This window comes from Vidua macroura, chromosome 7 (genome assembly GCF_024509145.1).
Source record: "Vidua macroura isolate BioBank_ID:100142 chromosome 7, ASM2450914v1, whole genome shotgun sequence".
NCBI lineage: Eukaryota > Metazoa > Chordata > Aves > Passeriformes > Viduidae > Vidua > Vidua macroura.
In genome coordinates, this window is record NC_071577.1 from 3,515,881 (window position 1) to 3,528,994 (window position 13,114).

The window sequence follows — 13,114 nt, forward strand, 5'->3', positions numbered from 1 at the left end:
CTTTTATTCTAGTTGTAGGTTAATAAAGTGTTTTGCTTTATTTCCAAGCTCCAGCCTGCTCTGCTCTGTTTCTAGTCGCATCTCACAGCATTCATTTGGAAAAAATATCTTTGCATGGGTGCACTGGCATTGCGCCAGCGTCCAACCATGGCAAAGGGTCAGCAAATATTAAGCAGAAGCCTAAGGAACAAGATGCACTTTAGCCATTTGAAGCTAAGAGAAACGGAAGGTTCCTTGTTCAGATCAGAGGAACAGAACATGTTGATACCATTGGAGCAGCCAACAAAGGACTGTGCGTGCTTCAGAAAGAAAGGTGATAAGTGCAGACAGAATGAGACTGTCGGCCTTCATGGCAGTGAGCCCTGTGGAAGACTCGGAGCCTTCCTCAGTGGCACCACCAGAGTACACTGAATTTTCCATCCCGTATGCTAATGATATGAATGACCTCTGAGAAGTAATTTGTATAACCACTCCTAACCAAGGAATGTAATAAATATGCACAAAATGTAACCATGTATTGTGCTGTGCAATGTGCTGAGTGTGATTGTTAGGAGGAGCGTTGGGAAATCCTAGCTCTACAGAGACGGGGCAACTGAGAGGCTTTTTCAAAGATTTTATTCCATTACCAGTCTTGTAGAAGGGTGAGACATAAGAGATATAAAGCTTAACACCATTCTCTAAGAAGCCACCCTATTTCCTGGTTGCAATACCTTAGAAATGTTTTTCAGCCTAATAGCTTTTGCCACACAATGCTGCTAATACTCCGAACACCAATCACCTATTATTTTACCCCATGTGATCTTGCTACAATGCATCTTTCACAGTTCTAGTTCTCAAAATAGCTGGTCTTTTTGCAAGGCCACCTTCTGAGACTTGTTTCTAGTTCAATCTCTCTCTCAACAATGTCCTCGATTCCATGGCCTTCCTATGTCAGCACACCTTATCTCAGAGTTTGCATACAGATGTACAAGACTGTGTGAGCTTTCAGCCAGCTTCTGAGAATCCTTTACAAATCCATTTCTCACAGAGGAGCAATTCCCGACGTAGCCAGCGCCGCATAAAGCCAATACCCACCTCTCTGAGTCAGTCTCTGTGGTGGCTCTTGGCTCAGTGTTGGAGCCAATCAGTTCTTTTATCAAAATGTTAAAACCAAGTGGTATCTATGAACAAAAACACAGCATCTGGTTCTGGCACAAAAAAAACCCCACATTGCTTTTCCTTCCTTCAACCTGTGTATTTCTGGACAAGTTTGTTTCCATGATTGCTGGAGTAGGTACCACACTCTTACATCCACTGCAATTATTGACACAAACCCAATCCCAGTTAGTGCCAGTATCACAACTGCAGGATGAAGCTTAGGTTGGAAAAGCCTGTGGCACTTGGGGACCCTCCAAGAAAGTTTTCCTGCCCGTGATTCTCTCCATCCCTCTTCATTTCTTCTAGGACATGACGTGCCTTTTCTGTATTGTGATGGACACTGATCAGTGTCTTCTGACTTTTCTTCTTCTGCTGTTGTAGCACTTTGTGCAGGCCAGGATGTTCCAACAGTTTTTGGACCATGGTAATGTTCGTTTCAGTTGCTGTTGGAGAAAAGTTGACGTGTAGGCTCTGAAACACAGCTTCTGGTAGGTAATAGTTGAAACCATATACTGTTAGTAAAGTTAATGTCTATACTTTTGAGTGCTTGGCAAGCCAGACATTTTACCTGTTGTTCAGTTGTCACAGGGGGTTCTGAAACCCAGACATCCGTGCCTTATCCATACCACGATGGATTCGGGATCATTGTTGGAGTATATTTCAATGTGACAGACCCTTTGTTCTGGGCTTTCAGAGGGTTACTTGCGCCTTGTCTTGGGGGGTGGCTCATGGTGATGGGGATATCTCGTGGTCATTTGTGCCAGGAAATGTCCCTGTTTCCTACCCTGGGCCTTCCACGGCTTGGGGGATATCAGGAGAGGTGCCAGCTCCACCTGGGATCCCACAGAGGGTGGGGCTGCCTCTGCCTCTTCCCTTCCAGTGGGGGAATGGGAGGAGCGGCCCTGGGGATGTTGGGCTGTGCATGTTTATCTAGCCGGGGGTTATTGATACGCTCTAACTTGGCACTAGAATTGGATCTGCCTGTGAATCCTGATTTTAAAGGGTTAAGATTTCAGCTGATGGTTAGAACCAATTCATATTGAAGTTAGATACACCAGCGATAGGTTAATGATGATTAGATGCTTAAGCTAAAGCTAATTGTTCTATTACAAGCTCATTTGTAGAAGGAAGTGGAGAAAGTGAACAGGAACCTCTTGAAACCAGTAGAACAATGCCCAGCACCTGGACCCTATGTCAGTCCATCACGAAGCAGGGGGCCTTGGATCATGCCAGAGGGTCACAGAGACCTGATGAAGACCTTCCTGACTTCCTCCCTGGCACCACTGGCCCAATTTGAGACCACCGAGCCAATTCAAGAGAAGAACTGCGCACGCATGAAGGACTAATAACCTCATTTGAATACGAAGTGGGGATGGGAGGTGCTGCGGTTGCACATATGTATTATTTTGGGAAATAAACAGAAGGCAAAAATCCTTCTGCGGCGTTGTCACGCATTTCGGGGACAATCCCCACGGTGCTGCCTGCCGGCGTAACAAACATACCACTTTCTAACTTTGACCAGTTTGAGGGGTTTTGTCTGTGATTTTTGGTTTTAATGATTCAGTTGGCGAGCCAGCCAGGAGGAGCCTCTGCTCTGCTGTGAGACCAGCCCAGGTTGTGGACCCCCTTGGGGCGACCCCAGGGCATTCCTGGAAGAGTGGGCTCCGCTGCCCAGACTGTTCATCCAGGAGCAGACAAGGACCCCTGACTACTAAAACTCTGGACAAAACGGTAGGTTTAAAAATTAAAACAGTTTTAAATAGTGACCTGTATAGCGGATGCATGGTCAGGAAAGGCCGTTTGATACGTTGTGGGAGATGTTATAAGAGGCCGTCTGAAGCCCCTCGTTCTCCATTCTGCCTTCCGATTGCCACGAGAAAGAATCCCTTCCCCCACTGCAGTTTCCGGCTTACAACAGGACACAGTGCAGGTGCAACCACTGAACCGTCATGCTCACTGTTCCGAACAAGGCCTGACAAGAACTTGGCAAGGAGTTGGCAAGGACTTGGCAAAGACCTGACATGGAGCCAGCACGGGACAGCCTGATGCGCGGCCTGCTTCTGATCTCCGTTCCTTAAGCCGAATGAACTTTTGGGGTGACTCCCGTGGTCCTTCATTGAAGACACCTCATCTGCCTCCTTACCACCGTGACAAAGAAAGAATGAGAACTCTCCTCCCAAGGACAGAGACTGAGACCCCTACTATAGGCAGGAGGGGAAATTGGTGGTCTGACCACTAATGACATGACCTGTTTCCCTTCAGTAATTTCAATGGACTTATTCTTCATTGTATTCGTCTTGCTTTGGTGGTTTCTGTGGACTCACTTGTTCCCTCGTGGCGATTACAATGGACTTTCACTGTTACACTTGTTCCCCCCTCTTTCCTCTGTGGACTATAACTGGACCCCCGAGTCCACCAGAACTTGGAAGACTTCCCCGACACGACAGACGGATCCCCATCATCCGGACCACTGAGGATCTCGCCTGTGTTGGTAGCTATTCCCATACCCCTCTTCTCTCTCTCTCTATCCTTTTATCTCCTTTCTGATCCCCACTATCACATTTACTGGTTTGGCCCCTAATAAAGGTGCATTTGTTGTGATTAACTGATAGTCCCTTGTTGTTTGCCTTTTTTGCACTTTTGGGATCGGTGAAAAGAACCATCACGACACCCCGCAATAAGCGGATCGTGAGGTTAAAATTGGTGTCACAGACAGGATTTCTGTCTAGACAGAAGGGTTGCAGGTGAAAAGGTACCCACAGTGTCTTTGGAAATTCACAAAGGATCCCTTAGTGCAAAAGGCGGGACACTGTTGTTTTGTTGTTGTTGTGTATGTCTGGTCTGGGAAGGAAGGGACAACTTGCAGAAACTAAGCAGAGCCTCCCAGGCAGATGATTGTCCTTTCACCCACCCAGGGAAGCGAAGGGCGACACAGCGAGGGCTGTGTAGTTTTGTGTAACTTAAGTTTGTACCTCCCTGTTGTGGTTTTGGTCCCTTCACAAAATGAGTGACAATCTTAGTGTTGAAATTAAAGCTGAATTTTATGCACTTCTAGCCAAACACAATGCCAAACCTCCTACGGAAGGAGAAAAATGGGCACAGAGTAATTGGTTTAACTTAGAAAATGCTATTGATAGAGTGTGTTCATTACGACATGAAACAAAATTCCAACTGGGCAAAAATAAAACTATCTTAGGCTCAGTTTTGGGAGCTTGTCTCATGGCAGCTACAGAAAATCGCTTTGAGCGAAGAAGTGAGGAACATGCTATAATAGACTCCCTTCAAAATCTAGTTGAAATTTTGCAAAAACAGTTCTATGAAGCAAAAAATGTGATCTATGCATTGTGAGCTGCCTTAACAGAGGAACATGTTAAGAAATCACATCATGCTGATTCCTCTACAGAGCCTGAGGAGAAGGAAACTCCTCACATTAAACAAATCTATCCTCATCAAGAACATGAAGCAGCAAGTAATTGTGGGGAACATTGCTGCCATCACTTGAGACCCTTGATTAAAAGAGAGAATAACTATCTCAGTGATGATGATCTCGACCCTCACATCACAACCAAACACATACCATCACAACTAAACACTGCCACTGAGCTAGCTAAGCTTAAAAGGGAATACGGACACCTTCCACATGAATCAGAAACAGAATATGTTTTCCAGGTGTCCCTCACTGGTGGTGATCAAATTAAATTAACTGAACAGGAAGCCAGTGGGGATTGGGGACATGGTGTCTTCTCAACAACAGGAGATAAACGATTTTAAAATTGGTGTCTTCAAAGTCACTCTTGGTACTTGAAGATTGGATTGTGCAGGAAAAAAACTAGGAAAGGACTGTAAAATTTTGTCAAACAAAGTTTAGGTAGAGTGAGTAAAAATAAGTAACTGAAATGTCCGATAATATTACAAATCAGAGGAGACAAAATTTGGTAGAGGTTGCTTGTTCAAAGGGCTCCCCTTGTGAACCCTGGGTTTGTTTTCTCTGTATTCAGTGTAAAAAGCTGTGGTATACACAGACATTTAAGTAGAGAAGGCTGAGAGAGGCACCTTGTCATTTTAAAGAAACAAAGGCTGCTCAGAGAGCTATAAGGATTTTAGTAGCAACTGATCATGAGGAGCAAGGAAATAACAAGTTATTTGAGAAAAATGGAAACCAAAAAAAAAAAAAAGAATTTTTAGTAGACATGGGGGCAACTTACTTAGTGTGAAATAAAGCCTTAATGTCAATAACAGATGATTATGTCATGGTAAGGGGAGCTACTTGGCCAATCTGAAAGAGCATATTTTTGCAAACTATCAAAATATAACCTTGGAAAGCAAGTGGGCATTTATGGGTTTGTCTAGCAGTTGAAAACAAAAGATAGGGAGATTATTTGGGAAGTAAAGGAAAATAATGGATCAGGTATCTCCTGAGGTGTGGCCTTCTAATATACCAGGGAGAGCAAAGAATGCACCCCCAGTGCAAGTTAAGCTTAAAAAGGGGGAAAGAACCAGTTAAAAAGTTAAACAATATCCCTTAAAGAAGGAAGACCGAGAAAAGATTAGCCAAGTAATGAAAATGTTTTTACGGACAGAGCTATGAAAAGAGTGTCAGTTTGAGTTCAATACTCCTCTTTTACCTGTTCAAAAGCCTGATGGATCATACTGAACAGTACAAGATTTAAGAGCTGTTCATAAAACAACTGAGGATTTATAGCCAGTGGTTGCCAAGCCCTGCACTTTGTTAACCTGTTTAACACCTGAATTAACCTAGTTTACTGTTTCGATCTGAAGGGTGCCTTCTTTTGCCTCCCTCTCCATGAAGCCAGCCAGAAAATGTTTGTCTTCCAATGAGAGAATCCCAAGAGTGGGTGGAAGACTCAGCTCACATCGGTGGTATTAAGAACAGCCCCAGGATATTCGGAGAGCAGCCTACAAGAGATCTGGAGTCCTGGGAAGCTCCATCAGAGGAAGGACAGCTGCTGCAGTGTGTATGGCCTCTGGGTAACTACCTGATCCCAAGAGGCGTGTGTGGACTAGGCGGTGAGCCTCTAGAAGGCAAAAATCCTTGTGTGGCACGGTCACGCATTTCGGGGACTGTGTAATGAACATACCACTTTCTAACTTGGACTAGTTAGAGAGTCTTTGTCCTTGAGTTTTGGTTTATATGGTTCACCACCAAAAGGAAAGCGGCTCCAGTTTCCCGTAGCTGAACTGCCAGGTATGATGATGATGATGATGATGATGATGATGATGATGATGATGATGACATGTCTGATCCCCATGAAGGAACCTCCAAGACATGTGCCCAAAGGAAGAAGGATAACCAGGCTTAGAGGGGCCCTGCTTCCAGCCAGTTAGAGGCAAGGGAAAACCATGTTTTGTGGACTGTGTGGATTCCTTGGCCTGGCACATCTGAAGCACAAGAATATAAAGCTTTGGTCGATACTGGTGCGCAATGCACATTAGTCCCATCGAGACATGCGGGGGCAGAATCTGTCTCTACTGCTGGCATGACAGGGGGATCACAGGATTTTCCTTTAGTGGAAGCTGATGTGAGCCTGACTGGAAATGAGTGGAAGAAACACCCTATTGTGACTGACCCAGAGGCCCCATGTATTTTGGGCATAGATTGCCTCCAAAGTGGGTATTTCAAAGCTCCAAAAGGACTCAGGTGGGCATTTGGGATAGCAGCTGCAGTGACAGAGGGCGTCCAGCAATTGAACACCTTGCCTGGTCTGTCCGAGAATCCATCTACAGGAGGACTTCTGAAGGGAGAAGAGACACAGGTACCAATTGCCACCTCAACAGTGCATCGCCGACAGTACAGAACAACTCGAGATGCTGTGGTTCCCATCCATAAGATGATGCGAGAGCTGCAGAGCCAAGGGGTGGTCAGCAAAACCCACTCACCCTTCAACAGCCCCATTTGGCCTGTGTGTAAATCTGAAGGAGAATGGAGATTGACAGTGGACTACTGTGCATGGAATGAAGTGACACCACGGCTGAGCACTGCTGTGCCAGACATGTTAGAGCTCCAGTAGAAGCTGCAGTCCCAGGCTATTGATGTTGCCAATGCCTTTTTCTCCATTCCTCTGGCAGCAGAATGCAGGCCTCAGTTTGCCTTCACGTGGAGGGCAGTGCAGTATACCTGGAACCGACTGCCCCAGGGGTGGAAGCACAGCCCCACCATCTGCCATGGACTGATCCAGACTGCACTGGAAAAGGCTGAGGCTGCAGAACACCTGCAGTATATTGATGACATCATTGTGTGGGGGAACACAGCCGCAGAAATGTTTGAGAAAGGAGAGAAAATCATCGGAATCCTGCTGGAAGCTGGTTTTGCCATCAAAAAGAGCAAAGTTTAGGGACCATCTTGTGAGATCCAGTTCCTGAGAGTAAAGGGGAAAGATGGACGGCATCAGATTGCTACGGATGTCAACAACAACATCGCAGCAATGTCTCCTCCAACCAACAAGAGAGAAACACAAGCTTTCCTAGGCTCCATAGGTTTCTGGAGAATGCATATTCCTCAGTACAGTCAGATCCTGAGCCCTCTTTACCTGGTCACCCACAAGAAGAAAGATTTCCACTGGGGCCCTGAGCAGCAACAAGATTTTGCCCAGATTAAGCAGGAGATCACTCATGTAGTCGTCCTTGGCCCAGTCAGGACAGGACCAGAGGTGAGGAATGTGCTCTACTCTGCAGCCGGGAGCCATGGTTTGTCCTGGAGCCTTTGGCAGAAGGTGCCTTGGGAGACTCAATGCCCACCACTAGGATTTTGGAGTGTGAAGCTACAGAGCGTCTGAAGCCAACTCCACCCCAAGAGAGAAGGAAATCTTGGCTGCCTACGAAGGAGTCCAAGCCGCCTCAGAGGTGATTGGTACAGAAGTACAAGTCCTCCTGGCACCCTGACTACCGGTGCTGGGGTGGATGTTCAAAGGAAAGGTTCCCTCCACCCACCATGCCACCAGTGCTACATGGAGCAAGTGGATTGCTCTCATCACGCAGCAGGCTCGTATTGGTAAACTGAATCGCCCTGGGATTTTGGAAGCAATTACAAATTGGCCCGAAGGTGAAAATTTTGGTGTCACAGATGAAGAACTAGTGACAAGGGCTGAAGAAGCTGCACCATACAAGCAACTGCCAGCAGAAGAAACACGCTACGTTCTTTTCACTGACCGTTCCTGTCGCATCGTAGGGATGAATTGGAAGTGGAAAGCAGCTGTATGGAGCCCCACACGACAGGTCACAGAGGCCACTGAAGGAGAAGGGGGATCAAGCCAACTTGCGGAACTCAAAGCCCTTCTACTGGCCCTGGACAATGCCGAAAGAGAGAAGTGGCCAAAGCTCTAGCTCTACACTGATTCGTGGATGGTAGCCAATGCTTTGTGGGGAGGGCTGGAGAGGTGGAAAGAGGCTAACTGGCAGCACAGAGGAAAATCAGTTTGGGCTGCTGAAGAGTGGGAAGACATTGCTACCCGGGTAGGGAAGCTACCTGTGAAAGTTGGCCACGTGGATGCCCATGTTCCCAAGAGTAGAGCTGATGAGGAGCACCAAAACAATCAGCAGGTAGACCAGGCATGTTACTCCTGGGAGGATTGAGTCAGACAATGGGACTCATTTCAAGAACAGCCTGATCAACACCTGGGCCAGGGAACATGGCACTGAGTGGATGTCCCGTATCCCCTATCATGCACCAGCTGCAGGCAAAGTGGAGAGCTACAATGCACTGTTCAAAACCCATGAAAGCATTGGGTGGGGGATCTTTCAAAAATTGGGAGCAGCATTTAGCAAAGGCCACCTGGTTAGTTAACACCCGAGGTTCCACCAACCGAGCAGGTCCTGCCCGCTCTGAGTCCCTGAATGTAGGAGACAAAGTCCCAGTGGTACATGTCAGAGGTTTGTTAGGGAAGACAGCGTGGATCAATTCTGCCTCGAGTACAGACAAACTCATTCATGGCGTTGTCTTTGCCCAGGGACCAGATTGCACGTGGTGGATAATGCAGAGATGGAACAACACGATGTGTACCTCAGGGAGATCTGATTGTGGGGCGAGACTCAGATGCAAATATCACTGTTTGCGGGATGTTACTGCCACTGTCTGTACATGAAACCACACAGACATGAGATAGAAGGAAATGTGTGAGTGTTGAAGGTCTGAGCAAGTGAAAGATGGAGTTGGAGTATGTAAAAAGAAAGTGGGGAATCCTGCAGCTCTGAAGTCTGGGGCCTGGATGCAGTGGTCTGGTGTGGGGACGTGACGGGGGCATGATGGGTGTTGCTTGTAATTTTTTGGGTGGGACAGATGGAAGTTTTTACGTGAATAAAATGCATGATGTTTGGTAGTAAGTTAAGGATATAAGTTGACGGGGATAAGGGGTGGAATGCCCTAGGGTGACGTTATGATGCTTGTATCCCCAGTCGTGTGTTCTCTTTATGCTGGATATTATATTCTGTGCCTTCAAGACTGGCTCTGAGAGCGAAGGCGGGGAGAAGAAGAAGCACGGAGTTTTGTTATCGGCCTGCACTCACTGCTCCACATTCTGCTGGAACACAGAACTGTTGTGTTGTCTCGGCACGGATGGGGCAGCAGAGGGCCCTCCTTTGCTTTTTAGTTAGTTTAGCTAGCTGAGGCAGAGAAGTTTTCCCTGGACTGTTTTTTTCCTTTTCTTTTTCTTGGAACTGTTTGAACCTGCTCCGGACTGGGACCCGGGGAAACACCGAGAGCTCGCACTTTGTGGCCTACTCGGGGCAGCAGCCTTTCCCAGGGCCAGAGGGACTGAGAACAGAGCAACCACCCACCGGAGAGATTTTCTGAATTTGTCATCCCATCAGAGCGGCAAATGAGTTTTGTCATCTGGTATTGTTCTCTTTTTTGTGTTGGGGAGTGTTTTGCCTCTTTAAATTAACAGGGTTTTTTCCACTTCTCTCCAGAAGGAGATTTTTTTCACGAACCACTTGGAGGGAGGGGCCGTGTGGGTTGGTTTTCTGGAGGGACCCCTTTTGGAGGTTTTCTCCCAAATCTGCCCTAAAGCAGGACACTCGGTCAGATCAAGCAATGGTCCTGTTCAGCCTGAGCTCAGCAGACTGATTGGACAGGAGCCACTGGTGCATGTCCCCTCAGTGAACCTCATGTCCCTCAGTGACCCAGGTCCCCTCAGCAGCGCTTGGGACACCCACCTTTCACTCAGCGACCCTCACAGCCTGTCAGTGAACCGAGGGGCAGCAGCCACCCACCCCCTCAGTGACTCAGCCCAGGAGAGTGGGTCATGCTGGCCAGGGGCCTGCAGCAGGCAGAAAGCCACTGGGGCGGGAAAAAGGCTCTGCTCTGCTCACAGCGTGGGCTGAGGGCCGGCAGAGCTCCATTTCCCCCTTGAGATGTCAGAGACAGGGCCTTTCAGCCTCCTGATAGGGCTGCCCCTCTCTGCAGGCAGCCAAAGGAGCACGAGAGCAAAAGGCCAACGACAGCAAAGCAAAGACCCAGCCCTGCACACAGGGAGGTGGCCCAAAGCAAAGCCAGCCTGGCACCCTGAAGGTGCCCGCTGCACTCTCGTGTGTCCCTGCCCTGGGAATGCCAGCAATGCCCTTTGCCCAGAGGGCCTTTCTGTGGCCCCTCTTGGGCTCAAAGCTGCGGCTCTTCTCGCTCAATAATGTCTAAACCCACAGAGCTTGGCATCCCCCACGGCAACAGCAACAAGACTCAGCAAGCAGGCAGTCAAGCTCAGTGCCTAAGGCTGAGGGGCCAGGGACTCCAGTCTCAGCACATCGAGGGCACACGCCCCGCCCCACAACTCCTGGCCTCACAGCCCTGAAAGGCCGGCACCAGGGTTCCACGCCTGATTCCAGGGGGTCCCTCCAACCGCCCACTGAGGAAGCGCCAGAGCAGCCGGGTGCCAGGAACAAGGCGGCTGCCTGGGGGCTGCTTGTGGCCTCTGACACCCAATTGCTCAGGGCTGCCCACTGCCCCAGCCCCTCCGGGTCTCCCCCAGCCCGGCCAACCTGCCCGGCAGCAGCGCCGCAGCCCCACAGCAGCTCCAGGGGAGCCCCATCAAGAGGCACCTCAGAGCCCTCAGCAATCCAGCCAGCAACACACGGGCAGGAGGACACGGATGGCGCTTCCTGCCTGGGACAGGCCTTGTGGCCATCTCCAGGCACCGCTCTCGCAGGGATCCCTGCGGCTCCGGCCCTGCCCACCCGCTCTGTGGGCAGCACAAAGGCTTCAGCACAACCCCCAAAGGCCAGGGGGCTTCTGGCCATTTTCCCTGCAACACTGCACGATGGGGAAGCTTGCTGAGCACAAGCACCCTTTTCCCCCTCCTCCCCTATGCCCTGCAGATCCAGGGTAGCAAAAGAAAGATCCTGGGAGTCTGTCTTTTATAACACATACTATATTTATATACTAAACAAAAATGAAAATACGAAACTAAAAACCTTGAAGAAAAATAAAATAGCTGCTGGCTCAAGGGGCCCCAGCAGGCAAAGCCTTCCAGATCAGGCCTCCTCAGGGATCCAGCAGCACAGGAAGGTAGGGCTGCATAGACGAGGCCATCTCTTCCATGCGCTGCGGAATTGATCTCGTAGCCTGCGGAATGTGGAGTAGGGAGCTCTCTGTATTGCCCGGATCACGAACCCTGTTTCAATTGCCATGTTTCTGATGGCAGGACTGCTGTCATTTGTCACTTCTTCAAGGGCTGCAAGAGAGACAAACAGAGCCACGGTCAGATCCCGACTCAGCGGGGAGCCGAGGAGAGCCCCCTGCCAGGGCCATTCCAGCCAGCTCTTTTCATGGGAAGGAAGAGTGACCATAGGGATCAGGCCGAAGCTGCGGGCCACGAATCCCCCATGTCTCCCTAAAATCTCTGTGTGCTCTGCCCAGGCCAGCCCTGCTCCGCACAGGGAGCAGAGCCCTCTGCAGCCGGGGCAGGGATGGCAGCTGCCCCCGCCAGCCCCCGCTGTCAGCCCGCTGCCCTCACTCACCCTCAGAGATCAGCTGGAGCTCTCCCTGCTGCCCCCTCAAGCTCTGCCCGGCCATCCCTGTGAACACAGAGCCTGTCACGGCCCAGCGGCACAGCTCCCTGCCAGCGGCGCTGCCAGCCCTGTGGCCACAGGGCCTCGTGGCCCGGCAGGGCTCAGCCCGGGCCCTTGCCGCACGCTGCCGCCCAAGGGCACGGCTGCCGGAGGGCGGCAGCAGCGCCCAGGCCAGGCGGGGCTCCACGGCGCCGGGCCCGGATGGCGCTGCCGGGGCAGCAGGCGGGGCTGGGGCCGAGCTGCGGCGGGGCGGGGAGGGAGCCCGGGCTCCTGGCTCACCCATGAACCTGACGGCCGCCTCTCGCAGGGGCTCCTGTGGGCTCTGCAGGTAGGGCAGGGCCCGGCGCAGGTGCTCGGCCGCTCGGCTCCTGTCCTCTGCCAGCTGGAGAGAGCGGCAGCAGGGAAGGGTTGGCGCGGGCTCAGCCCCTGGCCCGGGCGCTCCCTGCGCCCGGCCCCGGCCTCCCCTGCCCGCACAGCCCTGAGGCCCGGCCAGCAGCCGCTGGCGCCGGGCTCTGGAGGGGGCAGAGGGCCGGCTGCTGCCCGGGGAGCCGCGGTGCCGCCCCGCAGCCCCGCCGGGCCGGGGCTCCATCGGCACCCGGCTGGGGCCCAGGGGAGCCTGGAGAAGAGCCCGCGCGGCCTCTGGCTGCAGCAGCGGGCAGGGGCACAGCTGCCAGCCCACACACTGAGCACCGCGCCCAGGGGGCTTCTCCAGGCTGAGCCTGGGCCTTCCAGGCCGTCCTTACCAGGCCCTCGCCGAACCTCCATGTCTGATCCACCTGTAGCATTTGTTCGATGTCCCTCCTCTTCAGGAATCTGGCTGAAGAATGCAGCGTTTCCCGAGAGGCCTGAAGAGCAGCAGAGACACGGAGATGGCCCCACAGGCCGGGGCACAGGAGCATCCCAGTGCCAAGGCCTGGAGGAGGCTGCAGCCCGCCAGGCGCCAGGGCAGGAGGCAGCCCAG

General features: G+C 51.0%; 1 protein-coding gene across 2 annotated transcripts in view; it reads right to left on the reverse strand.

Annotated features, from left to right (window-relative positions):
- Positions 1–11,491: 11,491 nt before the first annotated feature.
- LOC128809697 (uncharacterized) overlaps positions 11,492–13,114 on the reverse strand; it is a 60,809-nt gene continuing 59,186 nt past the window's right edge. For both annotated transcript variants that reach the window (XM_053981877.1, XM_053981878.1), the window contains exons 13-16: positions 12,897–12,998; positions 12,433–12,535; positions 12,103–12,159; positions 11,492–11,816 (exon numbers count right to left, since the gene is read on the reverse strand). In XM_053981877.1, the coding sequence (XP_053837852.1) occupies positions 11,617–11,816; positions 12,103–12,159; positions 12,433–12,535; positions 12,897–12,998 (462 nt within the window). In that variant the 3' untranslated portion in view covers positions 11,492–11,616. The remainder of the gene's footprint in view (positions 11,817–12,102; positions 12,160–12,432; positions 12,536–12,896; positions 12,999–13,114) is intronic.